Raw genomic sequence first — 21,827 nt, 5'->3', positions numbered from 1 at the left:
GCTCAACCTAAAAAGAAGAAGAATGGGAAATGTATGGATCCAGGTAGAGTTGATAGACTCATGTGAAGTAGCCCAATTTAATTTATTTAACTTGTGCCTTGATGTAAAGCCCAATTTACACGAGACTGACTGATGTATCGAGTTATGCTCAAAATACGAGTCAGATAAACACTTTTTTCTACAGGTATTTCTTACCGTTGCTTTCTGAATCAATTTCATCCAGTTTGGAAAAAAAAAAAGGCGTACATTGAAAATGATTTTCAAAAAAAGACCATGAAAAAACTATTCTAGAATTACTTTGAGGAATTTTGTAGATGTCGAATAGAACGGATGAGAAGTTGCCAACCTTTGTTGGACTAATGCTGTTTTGATCCAACGTAACCCAAACCAAAAGCCATCGAACAAGACGAACACTATTGATCCGAAACTACTCATTTGAAATCTCGCTATAATTAAATTCAGTAACTCTCCTATATAATTGTCCTATAATATAGGACTGGCCCAAAAGAAGAGAAACCCAAAGATAAATTTTAATTTAATTTAATTTTAACAACACGACATTTTAAGATAAAAACTAACATATTTAAATATACAAATTATTAATATAAAATTTTAGGTTACCAAAATGAAATTTATTTTTTACAAGTCTATTAACTAATTTTTTGGAGCTTTGGTTTTTTGATTAAAAAAGAAAGTTAAAAGTCTATTAACTATTTTTTACAGTCATATATAACAATTTGTGAATTAAATTACAAACAAGGCCGTGGGCCTCTATTGTTTATGAAAGCTTCGTAAGTCATCTTGTAACAGTCATGACTCCATAAAATTAACATTATCCACATTAGTAGCTGCAGACTACAGTAAATGCATTTGAGTAGTTAACTTCCAGGCTTTCTGGGGACAAAGGGTAGACTTAACAACACAACTAAAAACTCGAAAATATTATACCAAGAAATAGCCATAAAACACCAAATGGAAAAGTTGTCGCTAACACACGGCCTTAGTGACGAATGAAGTGAGAATATGTTGCGGTCATGATTGCCCGAACTAGTGCAGAGATGTCGCATGTCTCAAAATAAGGAAAAACACACAGACTTGTCAAAGTGCGAACTGAAAAATAAGTCTTTATGATTTCCATGGGTCTTGACTCTTGTGTCAGGCGCATGAGTCTGAGATGAAGTCCGTAAGAGGATATTTGATCGGTGGCATTATTAGGTCCCAAAAAAACTAAAGGTCAATCGGACAATGGCGAGAGTGATAAGGTCAAGTGAGCAAGGGCCAATTGTATCGGTATATTGCAACACTATAAGGAAAAAAGGGTATAAAAGTTAGCACAATCGTTGGAGGAATGCTATAAATAGGAAAAAAATTACCATTGGGGCTGACAAGTCCATGAACGGGTATGGCCATCTGCACCAAAGGAAGATTAAGAAGAAACTCTAAGAGAACGGGACCATTATAACATAAACATAAGCTCTTAAGGATATCAAGAGAAGGTATACGACTTACGATAGTGAAATAAAGACATGTAATATCCGTTGGTATATGACAGACGCTCTTGTCCACGCGACAAAATAAGCGATTTTGAAGATGAGGAACCTATGAAACAAGGAGAAACAAATAAACAATGAATCACAAGTTCAATACTAAAGCGATTTTTTTCCCCGTACGTATGGACCCTATAGAATCTAGTCCCTTACGTAGTTACATACAAAAGTAAAAGTGAAAAGCAAAGGCATGACGTACGGAAGTAACTGTACATTGAATTTCGTCTGTTCTTTATATGAACGGCTTGTAGAAGGTAGATGAAATAATGGTAAAGCATATATGCTCGGGCGAAATTACGTGATAAGCACGATGGAATTGTGCAAAGAAGAGATAAAAATTGACATAAAAGAAGAATAATAAAAACAAATAATCTCCATTTTTTGAGTCAGACACCATTTTCAGTTTTTTATATAACACAACCAAGAGGAAGAAAACAAGACCGAAGTTTGCTTTTGCTTATTCTTCTGTGAGTGTTCTCAATCTTATCAGCATCCGATGTTGATAAGATGACGATGACGATGAAGTTTTTGGTTACATCTAATATACTTGAAGTAGATTGTTTTGTTGATGAGGATTAAAGGGAGTTATAAGCTAACACACCTCATGTCTCACAGGTTTAGTAAACAAGTATAAGGCATACATTGAAGCCAACACATCTCATGTCTCATGTCCGCCAGTTATAATAAGCTAAAAAACGCTGAAATTGAAGATATTCGATCATATTTCAATTATTCAAAAAACAGACATCTACAATTCAATGAATTCATTAGTTTGCATAAAGAAACGTGAATGTTGACAGAATGCACACATATGTCAAACTCCCTTTAATCCTCAACTAAATTGAGATGATCCTCATCAACAAAACAATCAACAACAACGGAATGAGTAACCAAAACACTTTGTACCTGAATATATTAGATGTAAGAACTTCATCAACATCGTCATCTTATCAACATCGGATGCTGATAAGATTGACAACACTCAGAGAAGAATAAGCAAAAACAAACTTCGGTCTTGTTTTCTTCTTCTTGGTTGTGCTGTATAAAAAACTAAAATCAAAAAATGGAGATTCTTTGTTTTTATTATTCTTCTTTCATGTCAATTTTTATCTCTTCTTTGCACAATTCCATCATGTTTATCACGTAATTGCGCCCGAGCATATATGCTTTACCATTATTTCATCTACCTTCTACAAGCCGGTTCATATAAAGAACAGACGAAATTCAACGTACAATTACTTTCGTACGTCGTGCCTTTGCTTTTCACTTTTACTTTTGTATGTAACTACGTAAGGGACTAGATTCTATAGGGTCCATATGTACGGGGAAAAAAATCGCTTTAGTATTGAACTTGTGATTCATTGTTTCTCCTTGTTTCATAGGTTCCTCATCTTCAAAATCGCTTATTTTGTCGCGTGGACAAGAGTGTGTCATATACCAATGTGGATAGTGTTATGGAGTCATGACTGTTAGAAGATGACTTACGAAGCTTTCGTAAACAATAGAGGCCCACGGCCTTGTTTGTAATTTAATTACGGTGTTACCACATATGAGTTTTACTCTTTCACATACACTTTTTCATTAATTTTCCATTCATTACCCTTCTACCTAAAACTTAATCAATCTAACTCTTGCATTAACCTTCCTTCCTAAAAGCGAATCTAATTACCTCTAGGACTTTAACAACGATTCTTGGATCTCCGATTAATGATAAACTTTACTGATTTTCCAATTATTAATATAATTCATCTGATTTTATTTACTTTATCAACGTTCTTTGTTTAGAAAAAAATGGAATTTGGTTTTATGGAGGGCCAAAAGTGCGGTGGTGAGTCTGGTGCATGGTGGTGTTCGACAGATGGCGGTGAGAGTGGGGGCGGTGATGAGGGTGGTGCGCTTGGTGAGGGACTGAGGGTGTTACAATAGAGTCGTGTGCGGTTGGTGGTTTGGGTGGAGCACGGTTGGTGGTATAGGGGTGGTGTGATGGGTGGGGGGGGGGTAGTTTATTAAAATGGTTATTTTGGAAACTAATTTTAGAAAATGGTCATTTTGGTAATTACTTTTATTAGAATGGTCATTTTGGCAAAAGACCCAGTTATGTTTATTGTTTAATGTTCTCCTTTTTTTTCTTCTTTTTCCTTTATGTCTCAAGAATTAACAACCGTTTACATAAAGTCTTTCCCCCAATAAAATCAGCAAGTATCTTTTCTTTTCTTCCTCTTCCTTCTGAGAATTAAATTCTTTCCCCCAATAAAATCAGCAAGAATTAACAAACTAGTTATGTTTATTGTTTAATGTTCTCCTTTTCTTCCTCTTCTGAGAATTAAATTCTTTCCCCCAATAAAATCAGCAAGTATCTTTTCTTTTCATTGTCTTGCTTTCCTTGTTATTCACATGAAAACAAAATCACAGTCATCTTCTTCTCAGTAGCATAACATGCTTAGCGATTAAGATTTTAGCAAAAGAGCTGAAACTAGCATACAATTTTAAAAGCAATCTAGCCTATCTCGCAAACAGGTACACACCTAGTATGTCCTACTTTAATACCCTCGCCACTTTATCAAATTAAAATCCAAACGCGAGATTTTTTTTTCTTTTTCTTTTGGTCACATTCCACTCCAAGTCGGGTTGTGTGCCACAAACACAAGCTTGAACTTGAAGTGGCTAAAATCTCCATTCCTCATTCAACAAGGGTCCTAAATTGACTTATGTAATAGCATAACTTTCACAACCAACACTTAGTAGTGCGTTCTAATGTTACACCCAACACAAATCCAGGATTCAAATGTATAAATAGACCTAACCAACACTATTGCTATTATTGTCATCATTATTATCAGTATTATTGAACTTTCCAACTTTGGCCTCACTTTAATCATATAATGAACTCGGTCCAACTCATCAAATGTTCACCTATCGTACATATCTCATGGTCATTCTTTACCACGATTCTCTTATAACCCAAAAGTATCTAGTAGGTTCATCCAAATGTTTTTCTAATTTTTGGCCCTAAGCTGGAATCTGAACTCTTCTTTGCGAATTATTTTTGTCTTATACGTCTCCATGGTACTGGAATTTTATCCCTATAGATAAGTTCTTGTTCACTTTATCCATGGCTTACTTCCTATTCCTTTTGGTTTCCCTCATTTCACACATTCTTATGTTACCCCTCTTGAAAATTAAATATGGTCAAGTACCCAATTTTTTTTTTTGGTATACGAACATTTTGTAGTTAGATGCATGTATTCTGCACTCTAAAGAATCTACTAGCTCCAAAAACATACTTCATTACTTCTCACATACTTGCTCCAATTCAATTATATTCTTATGTTTGAGGCCCAAGAGATGATCCCATATAAGTTAATGATGATTTAATTGTGCCCAAATATCAATTAACTCAATCTAAAACTATAGCCTTGTTGATACAAGGTACTCAATCCTGTTTATAACTAGCCATAACCAATCAAGTGTAATACACTCTCCTTTTTAATTCAACTGTTTTAACCACAAACTCATTATTTTTTATATACACAACTCTAGTGTGCCATAAATTGTTCTCCCCTTTTATCTCATCTTTAATTCTTACCTCCAAATTTCTGTAACCACTAATGCCTTATTATAAATAAAAAATTACGACTTCTTAAACCATAATTCATCAATAATACTTGTTATAGTGTCTTAATAAACAAACTACATGATCAGAACAACACCTAAGAGCATCAAAATACCCTAGCCATTAAGTTTAGTGATCAAGGCATTGCTGCCTCTCATACTTATTACTTGTACTTGTGCTCCACATCACTCATCTGAACTTATTGTTCTGCCAATCCAAATTCAAATTCATACTCGCGTAGTGTATTCATAAATTAGAAACTCTCCTGTAACAAGTTCGTTGTCTCCATAAAGTTCGAGATTGTTGTCAGCCCCCACTACACAAATACATATTGATCAATATCCTGAATCAGGGGCGGAGTGGCGGACGCGGGATTTCGGTAAAAGGGGGGCACAAAATTTTTTTCTAAAAATTATCTTCTATTTTATAAGGCACTCTATGCATATTTACAATTTATTTTTGTATACAATATATGAAATGAATGAGTTAAATCATAAATGTTAGTTTTACATCAAAAAAAAAAATCTTAAATACTTAACTTTTATTTATAAAATGCTTCGTTTAAAAAAGCGCGCCTAGGCGCAAGGCGCGGTGAGGCGGAGGCACATGGAGTGCAAAAGGCGCACCTAAGGCACGCACCAGGCGCATTAGTGTGCAATTCCATATTTTTTTTCAAAATTCTATTATTTTTCCCTTCTTTTCTCCTCCATATCCTTAATTTTCACTTTTGAAAACATGTTAGCCCTCTTTAAAAAGGACTATTCTCGCACAAAATTTGATTGTAAAATATGGATGTTCTTTTGAAAAATCTCAGTGCGCCTCGTGTGCAAAAGGCGTGCGCCTTGCGCCTTAGCCCCTTGGGACCTTATCGTCTCAGTGCACCTTGCGCCTTCTCAAACTAAGATAAAGTGTAATTTATAACACTGAAGGATGTCTTTTTTAAGATAAAAGACATTGTAATTCCAAATTAAACATTAAACACGGCACAATGGTTAAGTCATTAGCACCTTACACTGAAGATCACAGGTTCGAATTTTGCCAAAGTCAATTTTTTACTATGGGAACAATTAGCAAAGTCCAAAAGTTAAAACTTCAAGGGCATATCCGCTTATATAAAACAAAATGCCTGTAACGGGATTTGAACTCAGGCTGCCTTGCATCATGCACATGACTGTTACCAACAGCGCTATGACAATCATGAATCAACATGCACATGACTGTTACCAACTGCGCTACGACAATCATGAATCACCTGCATATAATCTATACTTGAAATATATAATTCTTAAACTTTCATGGTAGGCCTCCTAGATCCGCCCCTGTCCTCAATCTTAACCTTTTAGTCTCTAATATGTGGAACATTAAGGGACTTAACTCCCATATCATTCTTTATTGAAATATACTAAGGTGATCCCAAGTTGTGTAAATGACTCCATTAGCAGATGTATTTAGTTGAAGGGTAAGACTATAGTGGTTTCGCAGCATACTCACCCTTCACCATGCATAACAAGGTTCGAGAATCCTAAGTAAAAGAAATCTATAAGACTAGTTAATCATAAGCTCACTTGCTCACAAAAGATATGGTATTATTTCTCCTTATAATGACATTATTTCTAATAAAATTCCAAGCGGTTAGGTAAAAAATCAACACGTATTTCACCTTCAAAATCTCCATAATGATTGATGCGATATATATAGGCTAATTCACATACTAAAATCATTTATCCCAGAGGTCTTTTATAACCCAAAATTTATCTGAGTATCTCTAAGAGCACAAGGTAGTCGGGTAAATTTTTTTCTAGAAACACTCCTCCACAATTAATGAATCTCACCTTTACGAAGAGGCTAAAGGGTACACAATTAATCCCTATACACAAGGCAATCCCTCCAGCTACTTGTTGTTTTAAGACTAGCCACGGGTAATAGCAACAATTTCACAATTTGCAAGGCAACTAGGCCCTAATCTAGATCTCTTGAAATCTAGTAACAAACTATTTACTTATTAGCTCAGAGTAATAAGCAAAAGCACAAAAGCACAAGCACAACACTCATGCATATGCAATGCTATTCATTAGCCACAACTCCGAGCATAAATCTTGTGATAAAAATCTATCTCATTAATTGCACAACTCCCAGCATAATCTTATTCACAATCAGCCCGCAGTCGGTACAAGGTATAAACTCTCCTCAACTACACTAACTATAACCACAACACATTTCAAAGCATAATTTAGCGATTTATTAAGCAAACTTTCAAAAAGTCGATTTATAAAAACAATTGTTACTGAAAACTAGATGGGTATAGCTACTTACTATTTATATAGCACGAAAGAGGGGAAAGAGACGATCAGAATCGTGGTTGGAGCACAGTATGAATTAAAAGAGTCGACAGATGCGATAATATAATGCGGGAGGCATACTTTGTATCCAAACTTTCAATATGGGTTGGAGCAAAGTATGCTTGCACACGATCTTCAATGAATTAAACATTACCTCATGGATGATTTTCTGTATCTTTTCTCCTCTCACATCGCCTCATTTTCCTGCAATATTAATCGAGTTTAAATTGTTACACAATTATATATATATTTACCATATAAGATCAAAGGAAAGCCAAGATAGAATAATATCATCATACTGACTGCTGTGTGGCCAATCTGAATAATACTCCTTCATAGTGACTGTTATGTGGCCAATCTACCAAGCAAAATTCCACTAAAGACGAGGGCACCAAACCACTTATTTGACACAAACCTTGCATCAGAGAAGAGAGTAAATATATACAACGCGTTCTACTTCTCAATAATAAAAGTTTTACTTAGATAACCAATCGATTTTCTCCATGGACAAATTCACCAGAAAACTCCTCAATCATGTGCTCCAAAGACTACTTAGATTAACAGTGACATACTATCAAGTCAGTAAAATGACATTAATATACAGAACTGAACAAAAAACATAAAACGATAAATATGTGCGACCGACAACAAGTCAAAAATAATATCAAGTCCAAGATAGATAGTTGAGTAGTGGACCATTACTCAACTGAATTTATGCATTGTTTGAATGCAAAAGGAGAAAAAATGCTTTTAAGAAGAAAAAATGGATTCCTCTCTTTCCCTTCAAACCCAATTTCCAATCCAGAATTCCAGACAATCAAAATTGTTTTCCTCCCCTCTCTTTTCCTCATCACTCCATCAAAGCCAAAAGTTAAGAAGAGAATAAAAAAAGAAAAAAGAAAAGAAGTTCAAAATTATTGTAAAGTTACCAAAATGGAAATGAGAAACATCTTTGTGAATGAGAGGTAGTATAGTGTGAGAAAATATTAGTCAAGGTCGAGTCGTCGACCTTGTTTAACCATTATCTAAATGGTACGGACTATTGAGTAATATGGAAATAAATCAGTGAAATGGAACCACTATCTAGAAGCCTTTGGAAAACTTCAGGACAAGGTTCTTAGATTTCATCATTTCGTATTGAAAGTTGCTGAAGAAAAGGGAATATGCCCAGTATTCTAGAATATAGAAGAAAAACTAAAACACAAATTAAGATTACATTATTGAATATTTTAGTATGTCGTGTGTGTATTTTATTAAGATAAGAACTTGAGAACATCATCTATTATCCTATTTAAATATGCTTCCAAGGTTTCAGCAAATTTATCCGCAAATAATCTTAGAAAGATATGCAATATGCTTCCAAGATTTAACTTACATCCTATTGCAGTCAGCTCTGTTTGACAAATCCACTATATAAATCTGCCATGCCAGCTGGCCTGAAGCAGCAGTCAAGCATATGTAATACGGCCACCCTGTTCCACCAGTAAACGAATAGTATTAATCCAGAGAGAACTCTATCAGCAAAACCCCTACATGGCAAAAGCTACTTGGTCGAAGGGTGAGAATGTAAATACCCAAATCTGCATTGTACCCACTGAGGGCAAGCCCTGCACTGCATGCGACGCCAAACCCAGAGAGCCATTCCTTCGTTGACTCCCCGAACCTTAACGCTGTAGATTTCACACCCACTTTTAAATCGTCATCTTTATCCTATTGGACAAAATAGTCTTGAGCTTCTATCATATTACCGATCCACTTTTTTTTAAAAGGAGTTTTCTGGCAAAACCCTATAGAATCTCTTTTATAATGTCGAGACACGTACAAATCCCAATTATATAAAATAGATAAGAGAACATACCTGATGTGCATAAATAGTATCATAGACCAAAGTCCAACATACACCAGATGCATACAATGGGAGGACAACGAGAGGATCTAAACTTCCTCTGACAGCTGACCATCCCAATAATGCTCCCCAGTTGAAGGTTAAGCCAAGAAATGCCTGAGGCTGGAAACCGTAACTCATGCATTAGGGAACATCAAGGGAAGATATCATTCACCCTCAGAGGGATAATGCCTCATCATAAAATGAGATAACAAAAAAATATTTACCCAAAATGTCCATCTCTTCATAAGGGGATATGAGAAGACCAGAAGCAAGGACGAAGCCCCCAACATGACACTGTCGATAATTGGATGTTGAAGAAAAAAAAAAGTCAACAACGGTTTCAACCAAACACACATACCGGGGAAAAAAAAAAGAAAAGGATGATACAAATTTACACACAAATTGCATTATGAAACAAGCCAAAAGAGAACTATTTTTTTTCTATAAATCAGTATAGTTCATTTTAAAAGAAATTACTCTCCCATAAGTCCCATTCATAATGAATTTCCACTTTGTTTTTGCACAAATTTTAAAAAGTTAAATATTTAAACAACATAAACTGTGCAAGGAGAGTTATTAAAGCAATTTAAATGCTGCATGTGGGGTTCAAAATGGAGTTTTAATGACATTTCTTATAATACTACAACTTCCATCAGGACAAATTATTACTTTTACAACAAATGGAAAGAAGTGGAATATCATTGTAAAATTGCCAAACGAGGAAATGTAGAAAATCTTTGTGAAGGTGAGGGAATGTCATTAATTGATTAATTTGTCCGAATCTAGCAAAAAAATGTTAACAAAGTTCACCAGAATTTCTTCCGGTTTAACTATCTTCATTTTCTTTGGGTCTGTATTTATACAAATACAGAACGCAGACAGCAAGCCTAGGGCCATATAAAAGCCATTGTCAGAGTTCCAATAGTCTAATAATCTTCAGTATAGAATTATAGATACAGTCAAAATAAAGCACCACAGTTCCAATGCCAATTTTCACTAACGTTAGCTGTTGAATTCTTTTAGACTTTCATTTCATGTGGTAAGAAGAGCTCAATCCTCTCTCATTTCACATTCTACTCACTGCTAAGTTTGTGCTTTCCTTTCCATCTTCCATTTAACCTCCCTCACTCTCCAAACTATTTAAGCCAAGGGATAACCTTCCATATTACTGAAACTCTATGTAATACATAAATATGTTTTCTATATAAACTTGGCTACAAAATTGATACACGCTTACCTGTAACTGTTCAGCTGAAGGAGGATACCAAGACCTAATAGAAGTTGCAGCCCGAGAAAGGAAACTCCTTGAAAAGGAGTCAAGAGACCACTTGCAATTGGTCTTAGCTTAGTACGTTCAACCTGAAAATTAGCATCTTAATTATTTCGTACCATAAAAGAGATAAGTAGATAAAAATATAAAATATTAGCATGACACATCCGAATTTTCAGCACAAGCCACTCAAAGCATAAAGACATAAGATAGATTAGAAGTGGACTTTATCAATAAGAGATATTCCCTCCCTTTGGATTTGGAACATTGTAATTTTGCACAATTTCTGCTTATGAAGCTGATAATCTACTATATTAGCCTTAGCAAGTGGGTGAAAGGATACTTATAACTTTGATGCTTTTTGCTTTAGATTGAAATTGTCGCTTGGCATGTTCATTACTTCATTGTTTGTCATAAACGCAGAAGTAGTAAGTTCAGTTAATCAGACAAAAAAGGACATTCTTGCAAACCCACATAACTGGACGGCTGTGTGGACGGGTATAACCTTGATGTCACATTCTAGGCAAGAGCTTCAAAAAGTTCATCCCTCTGTTTTTCGCTTTCTTTCACTCACAAAACTTTGGTTTTAGGTTATGAAGGAATAAAGAAAACGAGCTCGTCGAACTAGTTGCGCTTCTTTTATTGTGAAGTTACTGTTAACCAAAGCACTTCTCGGACCAGTTTGCATATTGAGACACCTAGAAACAGCCATCCAACCTCCCCTACATCATGTGTGGGATCCCTTAAGGCACTATAGTAAGGTCGTTGTATACTTGTACTAGTACTCCACTTTCGTTTTAATTTTTAAATGCCTTTAACTTATTTAATGAACTTATTCATAGCATTTCACAGTTCACACCATGATCCAAAGCAGGTTACCGTATTCGCTTGGGTACCCTACGTGAATCGTTAAGAGGGAATTCTATCATGGTCGCTTACAGCAAATACATATAATACACATTCCATAAGAGCGAATCGCGAATCCGTAAGGCCTTATTTATAATGAACCTGGTAACCATGATCCAAAGTTAAAAGTATTACTCCTTTATTTAACACAGAGATGACACCTCAACACTTACTAAATACAAAAGACGATGAAAAGGAGCCAATTATAGAATATATAAAGCCTGAGTAGGTTGGAGTGGGAAAAGAGTAGCGTAGTCGAACTAATCAATAGCCAAATAATGACAAAGGAACATAATCCAATCTTAAATACATTGGCATCTTTATCTACAACATTTTTGAATGAGTAAAGCTTAATTATCGCTAAATAGCATGTCAAAATTCCCATAAGTAAACTGGTTACCTTTACATCAATATCTTGATCGAGAAGATCATTAATAGTACATCCAGCTCCTCGCAGAAGGAAAGACCCGCAACCAAATAAAGCCAGCATCTTGATATCAGGAAGGTTTCCTGGCTCTGCAGCCAAGGTAATTGACCTAACAGATGAGAGATTTAAACTCAGCAAGACATGTATATATGTCTACTTAGTGAGAGAAATAGCCTTGATATAAATCATTTAGAAAAAAACGAAGATAGAAATCATATAAGATTTCGAATTATGTCCAGGACACTCAACTCTCACGTGAATCTATGTGCTTGAAACTACCCAATTGAAAAAGAGATACCACCAACAAAAGAGCATTTAATCAAACACAGGAATATGGTGTATCCACAAAAGCATATCTAAGAAATCAATTCCATTTTGTTGAATTTGTTTTTATTGTTTCAAAACGAATTAACTAGGAACTACCACTTAGTACTTACCACATACATGGCCAAGCAAGTAAGCATGTACCAATGGGTTTGTCCAGCCTAGCAAGCTTCGCATAGGGTTGAGTTCCCTGAGGTAGGTACAAGTCAACCCATGTTTTACCAGACTCTTTTTTCAACTTTCTATCATTGTCGTCATCTTTGCCACCGCTTGCATGATTTGATCCTTTGACCACGACAGAAGAGGTTGTTGAGAAGAGGGCATTTTGACCAAATCTGACAACATAGGGTTGCCCAAGGTTGAAATAGTGTAAGAAAGGTGCGGAATTGTGATCAAAGATAGGGTTAGGGCAAGGGTTAGGGTTAGGATGTGAGTGGTGGTGGTGAAAAGAAAGGTTGGAAACTGAAAAGGAGGCAAGTCTGCACCTAGAGCGGGAGAGACGGCACAAGATTGACATTTGGAGATACTTCAATTAGCAAATTTGCATGTCTAAAGAGGAAGAAGAAGCAATGAAAAACCGTTGAGGCTTGTTTTCAATGCTACAGCTTAAAAAAGAATGACAGAAAAATGGGAATGAATTGTTTGAACAAATAAAAATCAGGTTTTGATCCAAGAACTCTATAGGTGAGAAGAAATGAGAATCGAGTGAAGACACAAATTATAAGCAGACAGATCATCTGCAACACAACACAAAAACACTTTTAGAGATAATTTGAACCAATTTACATTTAAAATGCACAGTAAAGGAAGAAGACAGACAATCAGTAAACCCGATGTTGATGGCGGGCAGTTTGTACAGGAAGAAGACAAATTTAAAAGGTTTACAGAAGACGAGACGAGTACTAAAAAACATGACAACATTAGAGAAGCCTTAGTTTGAAGGGAGGGATTCAGTTTCATTTAGTACTATAACTTAGCAAATTGGGGTTAGCCATTTTCGTCCGTTTTCGTCCCGAGCAAACTCCTTAAATCCATCCCCTTCCCTAACGTAATAGGGTACATGAATTACACAAGTGATTCAAACTCTCCAAATACATAACAGTGAGAAATACTCGCTCGGTTCAAACCAATTTCATACGTTTGATTGAAATACTCTCGAATAGAGAGAGAAAGATAGAGTGAGAGTACATCATTAAACATTTTAAACTACATTTAGCAAGCAATGATTAGTAAGAAATGAGATATTCACAATTCTCGATCTCAATTCTCAATTGCAGGTTTTTATCGTCCCTCTCAATTCATACATGTTGCCCAACAATCTTATAACTCGACAAAGGGGCAACGTATTGGAATACTCCGTATCATTTTGGTCTTTAAAATACACTTTCGAATAAATTTCAAAAGGGTTATTTAATAAGAATACTCTGAACTATTAGGGTCATTCTCAAAATACTCCATACTTTGAATTAACTAGGAATACTACCAACTAATATACCCCTTCCCGCATAATAGAACAGGTGGAAGGGCTACCTGTTATACCGGTTACCAACTTACCATTGCTTAAAACCCTCTTTTTATTAATTACGAGTATTGCTTAATTCCTCCATTTCAATACAGTCATACCCTTTCACACTCATAGTGTCATAGTGTGTATCCCACCAACCACCCTATTGCGCCGCCACTAGTACTACCACCGTCCTCCACATACACACATTTCCCATCGGACCACCGTCCTCTGCACGCATCCCCCATCGGACCATCATCCCGAGCCCGAAACATATGTCATAAGTCGAGCCCAAAACAAATCTAATAAGTCGACCCCCTCAGATCTGGCGGTTTGCGGTGGTTTGTTGTACTTGTGGAAAGGTATATATCGATGAGTGAGGGGCGACTTTTGGCGAGATGGTCTTGTGGTGGATGGTTTATTTGGCAGGGTTGTTGATGGTTGATGCGACGACGACGGAGAAGAGGTAACAATGGTGGGAGTGTCGCAAATCTGGGTTATTCTTGTGTGTTGATTATTAGCCCATATTCTTCATATTATAACAATGACTAATAATTTGATCTCATCTCTCTTATGTCTTGTTTCATAAACTTAGTCTTAGTCTTAATTTGTCTTTTGCAGTGGATTATTTTCAAGTCTTTGCCCTTTGATTATAAAATAAGCAATTTTGTTAATTTTGATGACAGATTTGCAGTGGTTTGTCTTCTTGTTTAATGGTTTATTAAGTGCTTCCCGCTCTTATCTCGTATTCTTAAATTTAATCTTACATCTTTTACAAATTAAACTGAATTTGTATTGTGACGGAGAAAGAGGAGAGAATGAGAAAATATGGTGAAAATTTGTATTTATGGACAATATAAAGGGGAGAAGATGAAGTTCTAAATAAACAAAAAAAGTGGGTCCCGCCCAATATATTACCTGCTATACCAAGTAAACAACAGAGTAATTTTGTTAGAGGAGAGGGGGTGTATTAGCTGATAGTATTCCTAGTTAATTTAAAGTGTGTAGTATTTTGAGAATGACCCCTATAGTTCAGAGTATTCACATTAAATAACCCATTTCAAAATTGATAATATTTTTGGAGAGCTAAAACAAATTTAATTTCCAAACCGATATTTGATTTAAAAATTATCAATTATAAACCCGAAACAGAAGAATATAGGAACTCGAAATATGTGGGGTGTTACATTTACGTAGTGGGACGAAATGGCTAAGGTTGGGTGACTTCTTTTGGCCGGTCGGTGTTGGTGACTCAAGATAGCGAGAATAAATGTAAGGGTGATATTTTATTTTAGCTTGTATCTTACCAACTGGTGTACGGTAAAACCTCGATTCTGACATTTTCACTACATCATGAACTTTTGAATGCTCTATCGCCGCCAAAGCGAGTATCCGCCTTCAGATGTGAAAACAACAAAACCCTCATTAGTGAAAATAAAATTTAGGAAAAATTACAAATAACCACCTTGTATTTGCGTATTTTTACAAATAACCACCACGTATTTCTGTTTTTACAAATAACCCCCAAACTTTCATGTATATCCCCCAATCACCACCGTATATTTAACCCGAGACTTGTTTTTCATATATCCCGACTCTTTAAGTAATGATTTATCTTAAATACCCATATCGCCCTCATCGATTTAAACAATGCAACATACCCCATATTCTTTTTTTTTTCCCAGATCGTCCCAAACCCATGCCCAAATTTTTCAACCTAATCTCAATCTCCCTCTCTTTCTCTTCCTGGAAATTCAATTTCCTCTTAAATCATGACTATGAATCATAAAAGTCAACCATATATATTCATTCCCTTGATCTCCCTCTCTCTCTGGTTGTGGGAGCATCAGTCAATATCCTTGTAAATCTGGGTAATTAATACCGCACCAATATGAAAAAAAAATCGCAATTTTGATGAATACCCATTTCAATTAACACTAAATTTGACCTGGGTTTCCATTTTCATGGCTAAAACAGGGCTAATTTCGAGGTAGATGCAACAAAAGTTTTGGAATTGAAGAAAGAGCTTAGATTTTTGGTTAAGGCAATTTTAGAAGAGGAACAAGATAATGAATTTATCTCAAATTCAAATAAATCGTGTTATATAGACGCTATTAATAAAGCTAAAGAAGTTTTACCATCTTTGAAACAAGTGAAGCTTAAGAAAACGACGTTGTTGAAAGTAGGTGAGGATCATCATGATTGAGAATGAGAGTAGCTTAAACAAATTGGGGATTTAGGGTTTGGGGGATGGTTTGGGGAAAAAAAGAATAGGGATAGGGATATGTTGAAGTATTGTTTAATTTGATGAGGGTAATATGGGTATTTCAAATAAATTGTTGATTAAGGAGTCGGAAAATGTGAAAAACGAGTCTCGGGTCAAATATACGGTGGTGATTCGGGAGTATACATGAAAGTTTGGGGGTTATTTGTAAAAACGGAAATACTTGGTGGTTATTTGTAAAAACATGCAAATACAAGGTGGTTATTTGTAATTTTTCCTAAAATTTACACTGAATATAAATGAACTAAGTATACAATATAGCAAAAAATAAAAGGCGAGTAATTCCTTAACCAACCAAAGGAAACAAGGACAATGTCAGTCTGTCATGTCTTCCCAAGATGAAAGACTTTTCCTCCGTCTCAATTTTCACAAGCCCGGATTAGAATTTACAAGCCATTCAGTAACATCTAAAATTAATAATTCGATTTATTGTCAGAAAAAAACGCAGTTTAATTTAATTCAACAAAAGCGAAAGCAAAATACAAAGCAAAAGCAGATTGACAAATTTATTAAAAATTAAGAAATACAGAACTTGCATAATAAATAATTGAAACTCATGATCAAATACTAATGACACTGCATAATTCAACCCTAAATAAATAAATCCGCCAAAAAAAAACACTGATAAAAAAGGTTACAAGAAAACTACGATGTAAATTCAGATCAATTTAACAAAATACCAAAAATCAATAAATCAGGTAAATTCACACGGTACACTCTAAATTGGTAACTGAAGATGAATATTATTTTACCTCTAAAATGATGAAGCCAGCTTTGATTTGAGGGAGAATGTTGATTTGTGGATTTGAGGAGATACAGAATTGGTAGAGGTGAAATGTGTGAAGGAGAAGGAGAAGGAGAAAGAAAAAGAAAAAGAAAGAGGGAGAATTTGTGTAAATAGTAATAATTCTTACTTTCTCTTTATAAGTAAAATAATAATAATAGTAGTAAATCTAGTAATAATAATAAAAAATAAAAAATTAATTAATACTCCGTAGTTTGTATTTCAAGTATTAGAATCAATCTTGTTTATGATCTTATTATCAGCATACAACGTTGTCGTCTTCATCAATCCATCATCTTCATATTATCCATTACATTAGATGCTGATAAAAAGAAGAATTAAAAGCAGACGCACTTAAAGAATAATAATTCAACCTTGCATTTTCGTTACAAATTATCCCATTACTCAACTTTGAAATTAAGGAAATTAAGGAATAATATTTGTAAAATACTTTACAAAATCTTTAAAATTTGATGTTATGTAAAAAATGTTTAATCAAAATCCAATTTGTTTTGATTTTTGTATATCTTTTAAAAGAAAGAGAAAAAAGGGGACATTGCTCTTTAGAGCATCTCCAAGTGACTCCAACAACGCATAATAAGCTGCTCATAAAAATGAGGAAGTATAAATTGAGCCCTCCAATGATAATTTACAATCTTCAACGATCCTCAACATATTGAGGAATAGGTTACTCCGCTATTTGTCGCAGAATGAAACGCGCAACAAACAAACATTAAATAAAGTATTGGATTTGTGAGGGTAGAGACTCAAATAGCTTGAAAATTGTGATATTTTTGGTCCCCACCACCTCACTTATTGTTTTTCCTATTAGAAATGTGGTATTGTATTTGACACGTCTTTAGTTATAGACGGATATGTGCCGTCTATAATGAGATTTTGTGACTTAGCTCAGGTTTTTTTCACTTTTTTAGTGTCCTAGGACACCCCAACGTCTATGGTAAATCCGCCAGTGGGTCTAATGGTTAGTTTACATCATGGACAACAATCTTCTTATTGAAAATGGCTGGGAACATTAACATAGAAGCTAAAACGCTATAATAGGCAAAGAATTTATCGAGTAGAGGGATCAGGTGCAATAAGAGAATATCAATTATTTTGAATTACATATGAGAATAACGTACTTTTGTACCAAAAAAAAGAAAAAAAAGAATAAAGTACTTACAAGATAATGTCGGCCATGGGCATACTAAAAAAAAGAAAAAGAATAAAGTACTTACAATAAAAAGTACTTTAATCATAAAAAAAAAAAAAAAAAAAGTAATTTATTTTGTAATATCAATTGTTTTGAATCACATATAACAAAATAAAGTACTTTTTATCTAACAAATGCCTAAATCACGTCTTACAATCTAAAAGAATTATTCGACAAAATGATCAAATATATTTCAGCAAAGAAGTCGACTTAGGAAGACGATACACTTACGCAGTTGCAACATTATGAGCATACTAAACCAGACCAGTATCGCAATTGTGTAATGCAAGCTGGAGAAATTTCACTGTATAAGCGCAAACAATTGTGTAGTTTGTATTTCAAGTATTAGAATCAATCTTGTTTATGATCTTATTATCAGCATACAACGTTGTCGTCTTCATCAATCCAGCATCTTCATATTATCCATCACATTAGATGCTGATAAAAATAAGAATTAAAAGCAGAAGAATCTTCCTTTAATTTCTTGGTTGTCGATAGAATACTATTCCTTCGTACATGGGCCTTTGCTTTTTTATCGAGATCAGACAGAAGGATCAGGTGCAGCAAGAGAGTATCAATTGTTTTGAATCACATATTATTGAATAAAGTACTTTTGTACCAAAAAAAATAAATAGAATAAAGTACTTGTCGACCACGGGTCATTACTTTTTTATTTGACAAATGCCTAAATTATGGGATGGGCAACTTAGAGCATCTCCAATGGACAGCTACAACACGTTGTAGCTTGATTTGTCAATACGGTTTTTTAAGCTATTTTGCTCTTCGACTACATACTGCTCCAATGGTTGGCTACAACACTTTCTAGCTTTATGGGTCCTACAATAGAATTTTTCTCCAATTATAAATTTTACTTTTTATTTTATTTTTATTTTTTAAAATCAAACTACATGCTTGGTAGAGCTACAATGCTCATAAGCTACATCAATATTTTCTCACTCCAATGGTAAGCTACTTGCTTGCTATTTTATAAAAATTGCATGCAAGTCCCTAGAGCAAACCATTGGAGATGCTCTTACAATCTCAAAGAATTATTCGACAAAATGATCCAAATGTTTTTCATCAAAGGAGTCGACTTAGGAAGACGATACACTTACGCAGTTACAACATACGAGGTTATCAAGAACATTTCTTCACGAGCTAAAGAGCTGAGAGTAGTATACAATTTTAAAGAAATCTAGCCTATCTCGCAAGCAATAAATTTAAAATCATCTAAAACAGGGAGGGTAATAAAATATCATTATCAACAAATCCTTAAATCTAAGCATCGGTAATGATGTTTAAGGGCTCTAATGGTACTTCGTGTATAGCTATTATAAGATCGTAGTCTCTCAAAGATGAAAACGGTAATTTGTTTCAGTGAGAATGTTGATTTGTGGATTTGAGAGATACAGAATTGGTAAAGGTTAAATGTGTGAAGCAGAAGGGGAAAGAAAGAGGGAGAATTTGTGTAAATAGTAATAATTCTTACTTTCTCTTTATAAGTAAAATAGTAATAATAGTAGTAAATCTAGTAATAATAATAAAAAATAATAAATTAATTAATACTCCGTAGTTTGTATTTCAAGTATTAGAATCAATCTTGTTTATGATCTTATTATCAGCATACAACGTTGTCGTCTTCATCAATCCATCATCTTCATATTATCCATCACATTAGATGCTGATAAAAAGAAGAATTAAAAGCAGAAGCACTTTGAAATTTCAAAAAGTTTCAAAAACGAGGGTGAGGTAGAAGAAAATTAAAATACATGAGAGTATTTTTAATCATTTATTCGAGCGATGTTAGTAATTTACGAGCGACAAAAAAAAAGTGTTATAAAATCAGGTACCTATCAATGGTTAATGAAAAACATACTCGTACTATTAAATTAAGTACTTCATATTTAATTTAATTATTTTAGTAAATAAGAAAATCTAAACATTATTTTGATTTTAATCTTGTATTCGTAATATTCACTTTGAAATTGTAAAAGAAAATGTATTCGTCAATTAACATCCTTTTTAAAGTGTGGATGGCACATATGAGATCAACTTTTTTTAAAAGTGGGATGCTTTGATGGTACCAAGTACGTAACAAATAACATCCCTTTTAACAAAGTTGTGCGGAGTAGATGCCATAGATGAGTGGATAGAATAGAAGTAACAAAACATCCTTTTTTTTTTAAATAAATAAAGTAACAAAAGTAACAATTAAGATTCGTCTTAATGGCCGGCCATGTGAGTAAAAGTGGTGAACAAGTTTGTTCCGTTCTTATACTATGTACAACAACAGTCTAACACACTCCAAAAAGAGGAATAATTTGTGTGCACGGACACCACTGCATTTTGACACGAATACCAATTTCACATTCTAAAGAGCACCTCGTACAATCTTATACTAGTTCCCTTTATTCGCTTACGGAGTACAACTTTACTTTATTCGTAAGAGGAATAATTTTAGCTTGTATCTTACCTCAGTTACAGCATTTTTCACACCTACATCATCAACTTTTGCAATTAGTCTTGCTGAAGACGGGTCGGAATAAGTGACGGGTAATGCCACTCACAAAACGGATAGGGGGACAAGGTGGGGGCACCCCCATGTGCTTCCCTCTCTCCTCTGTTTGGGTCATTTGTGAGAGAAAATGGTATCCGTCACTCCAAAGTGACGGATACGTGCCATCACAAATGAGATTTTGTGCAACTTTTGAATGCTCAATCGCCAAAGCGAGTATCCGCCTTCAGATGTGAAAACAACAAAACCCTCAACAAATAATAAAACGGGGAAGTTGGGAGAATGAGTGGAGGACTGGAGGTTGAGTAAGGGAAGTTGGGTTAAAGTGCTCAACAAATAATAAAACGGGGGATTTGAAGCTGTCGCATTACAAATAGAGAGATAGAGGAATTCGAAGTTGTGGACTGTTATCCACAATACTTCCGTGTTAATCATTAAACTAAAATATTTACGGTAATAAAATATTTTGTGTGAATAGTAATAATTCTTACTTTCTTTTTTATAAGTAAAATAGTAATAATAGTAGTAAATCTAGTAATAATAATAAAAAATAATAAATTAATTAATACTTCGTAGTTTGTATTTTAAGTATTAGAATCAATCTTGTTTATGATCTTATTATCAGCATACAACGTTGTCGTCTTCATCAATCCATCATCTTCATATTATCCATCACATTAGATGCTGATAAAAAGAAGAAATAAAAGTATAAGCATCTTCCTTTAATTTCTTGGTTGTCGATAGAATACTATTCTTTCGTACATGGATCAACATATTGCATGATACATCACGACAAATTCTCAAATTGTCTAACAAAGCCGTTAATGGCCTACCGACAGTTTAAACCAAAAGCAGATGGATTAACAGATGGTCGAAAAGCAAAATTAGCGGTAGCAATACCCAATAATCCGAAAAACCTTTTTAACATAAAACCCACAAAAGTTCCATTATGTCTAAACTGGGTTTCAATTATAATTAATCAAGCAAGACAGAGGCGATTACTCGCTCTGATACCAACTGTAAGTTTTATAGTCTAAAATTAACATGTTCTAGTCTCATAATGAACATGTACCAACTGAATGCGGAAGCGATAAAAGAGATCGATTACTTACCTCCAGCCATTGCTTGAAATAATTGACCCGTCTTAAAGAATAACCCAAATTATAAGTCCCCAGATCTGACTTGATTTCCAAACCCTCAGCCTCACAATTTA

At 34.5% G+C, this 21,827-nt stretch overlaps 1 protein-coding gene across 3 annotated transcripts; it reads right to left on the bottom strand.

The window, feature by feature from the left end:
• Positions 1-759: 759 nt before the first annotated feature.
• On the bottom strand, positions 760-20,613 carry LOC141591706 (4-hydroxybenzoate polyprenyltransferase, mitochondrial-like). Of its 3 annotated transcripts, XM_074412129.1 has the most exons (13): positions 20,573-20,613; positions 15,126-15,145; positions 12,428-13,051; positions 11,964-12,099; positions 10,625-10,746; positions 9,612-9,681; positions 9,358-9,507; positions 9,074-9,209; positions 8,875-8,971; positions 7,792-7,914; positions 7,654-7,704; positions 1,510-1,599; positions 761-1,410 (listed from the first exon to the last, which is right to left on the bottom strand). In XM_074412129.1, exons 3-10 carry the CDS (start codon positions 12,829-12,831, stop codon positions 7,845-7,847), a joined length of 1,185 nt encoding a protein of 394 aa, XP_074268230.1. In that variant the 5' UTR covers positions 12,832-13,051; positions 15,126-15,145; positions 20,573-20,613; the 3' UTR covers positions 761-1,410; positions 1,510-1,599; positions 7,654-7,704; positions 7,792-7,844. The 3 variants fall into 3 exon arrangements, with proteins under 3 accessions (XP_074268246.1, XP_074268230.1, XP_074268238.1); XM_074412137.1 differs by lacking the exon at positions 1,510-1,599; XM_074412145.1 differs by lacking the exons at positions 15,126-15,145; positions 20,573-20,613 and having other exon boundaries at positions 760-1,410; positions 11,964-12,079; positions 12,428-12,617.
• Positions 20,614-21,827: the final 1,214 nt, after the last annotated feature.

The sequence above is a fragment of the Silene latifolia genome, chromosome 1 (assembly GCF_048544455.1).
Source record: "Silene latifolia isolate original U9 population chromosome 1, ASM4854445v1, whole genome shotgun sequence".
Taxonomy (NCBI): Eukaryota; Viridiplantae; Streptophyta; class Magnoliopsida; order Caryophyllales; family Caryophyllaceae; genus Silene; species Silene latifolia.
This window is presented reverse-complemented; position numbering and strand designations above follow the sequence as displayed.

Coding starts and splice junctions, on each gene's coding strand:
- LOC141591706 (XM_074412129.1), bottom strand. CDS start 12,831: ATGTCAATCTTGTGCCGTCTCTCCCGCTCTAGGTGCAGACTTGCCTCC. Junction 9,508..9,611: donor TGAAGAGATGGACATTTTGG/GTAAATATTTTT, acceptor TACGGTTTCCAG/CCTCAGGCATTTCTTGGCTT. Junction 8,972..9,073: donor TGGGTACAATGCAGATTTGG/GTATTTACATTC, acceptor CTGGTGGAACAG/GGTGGCCGTATTACATATGC.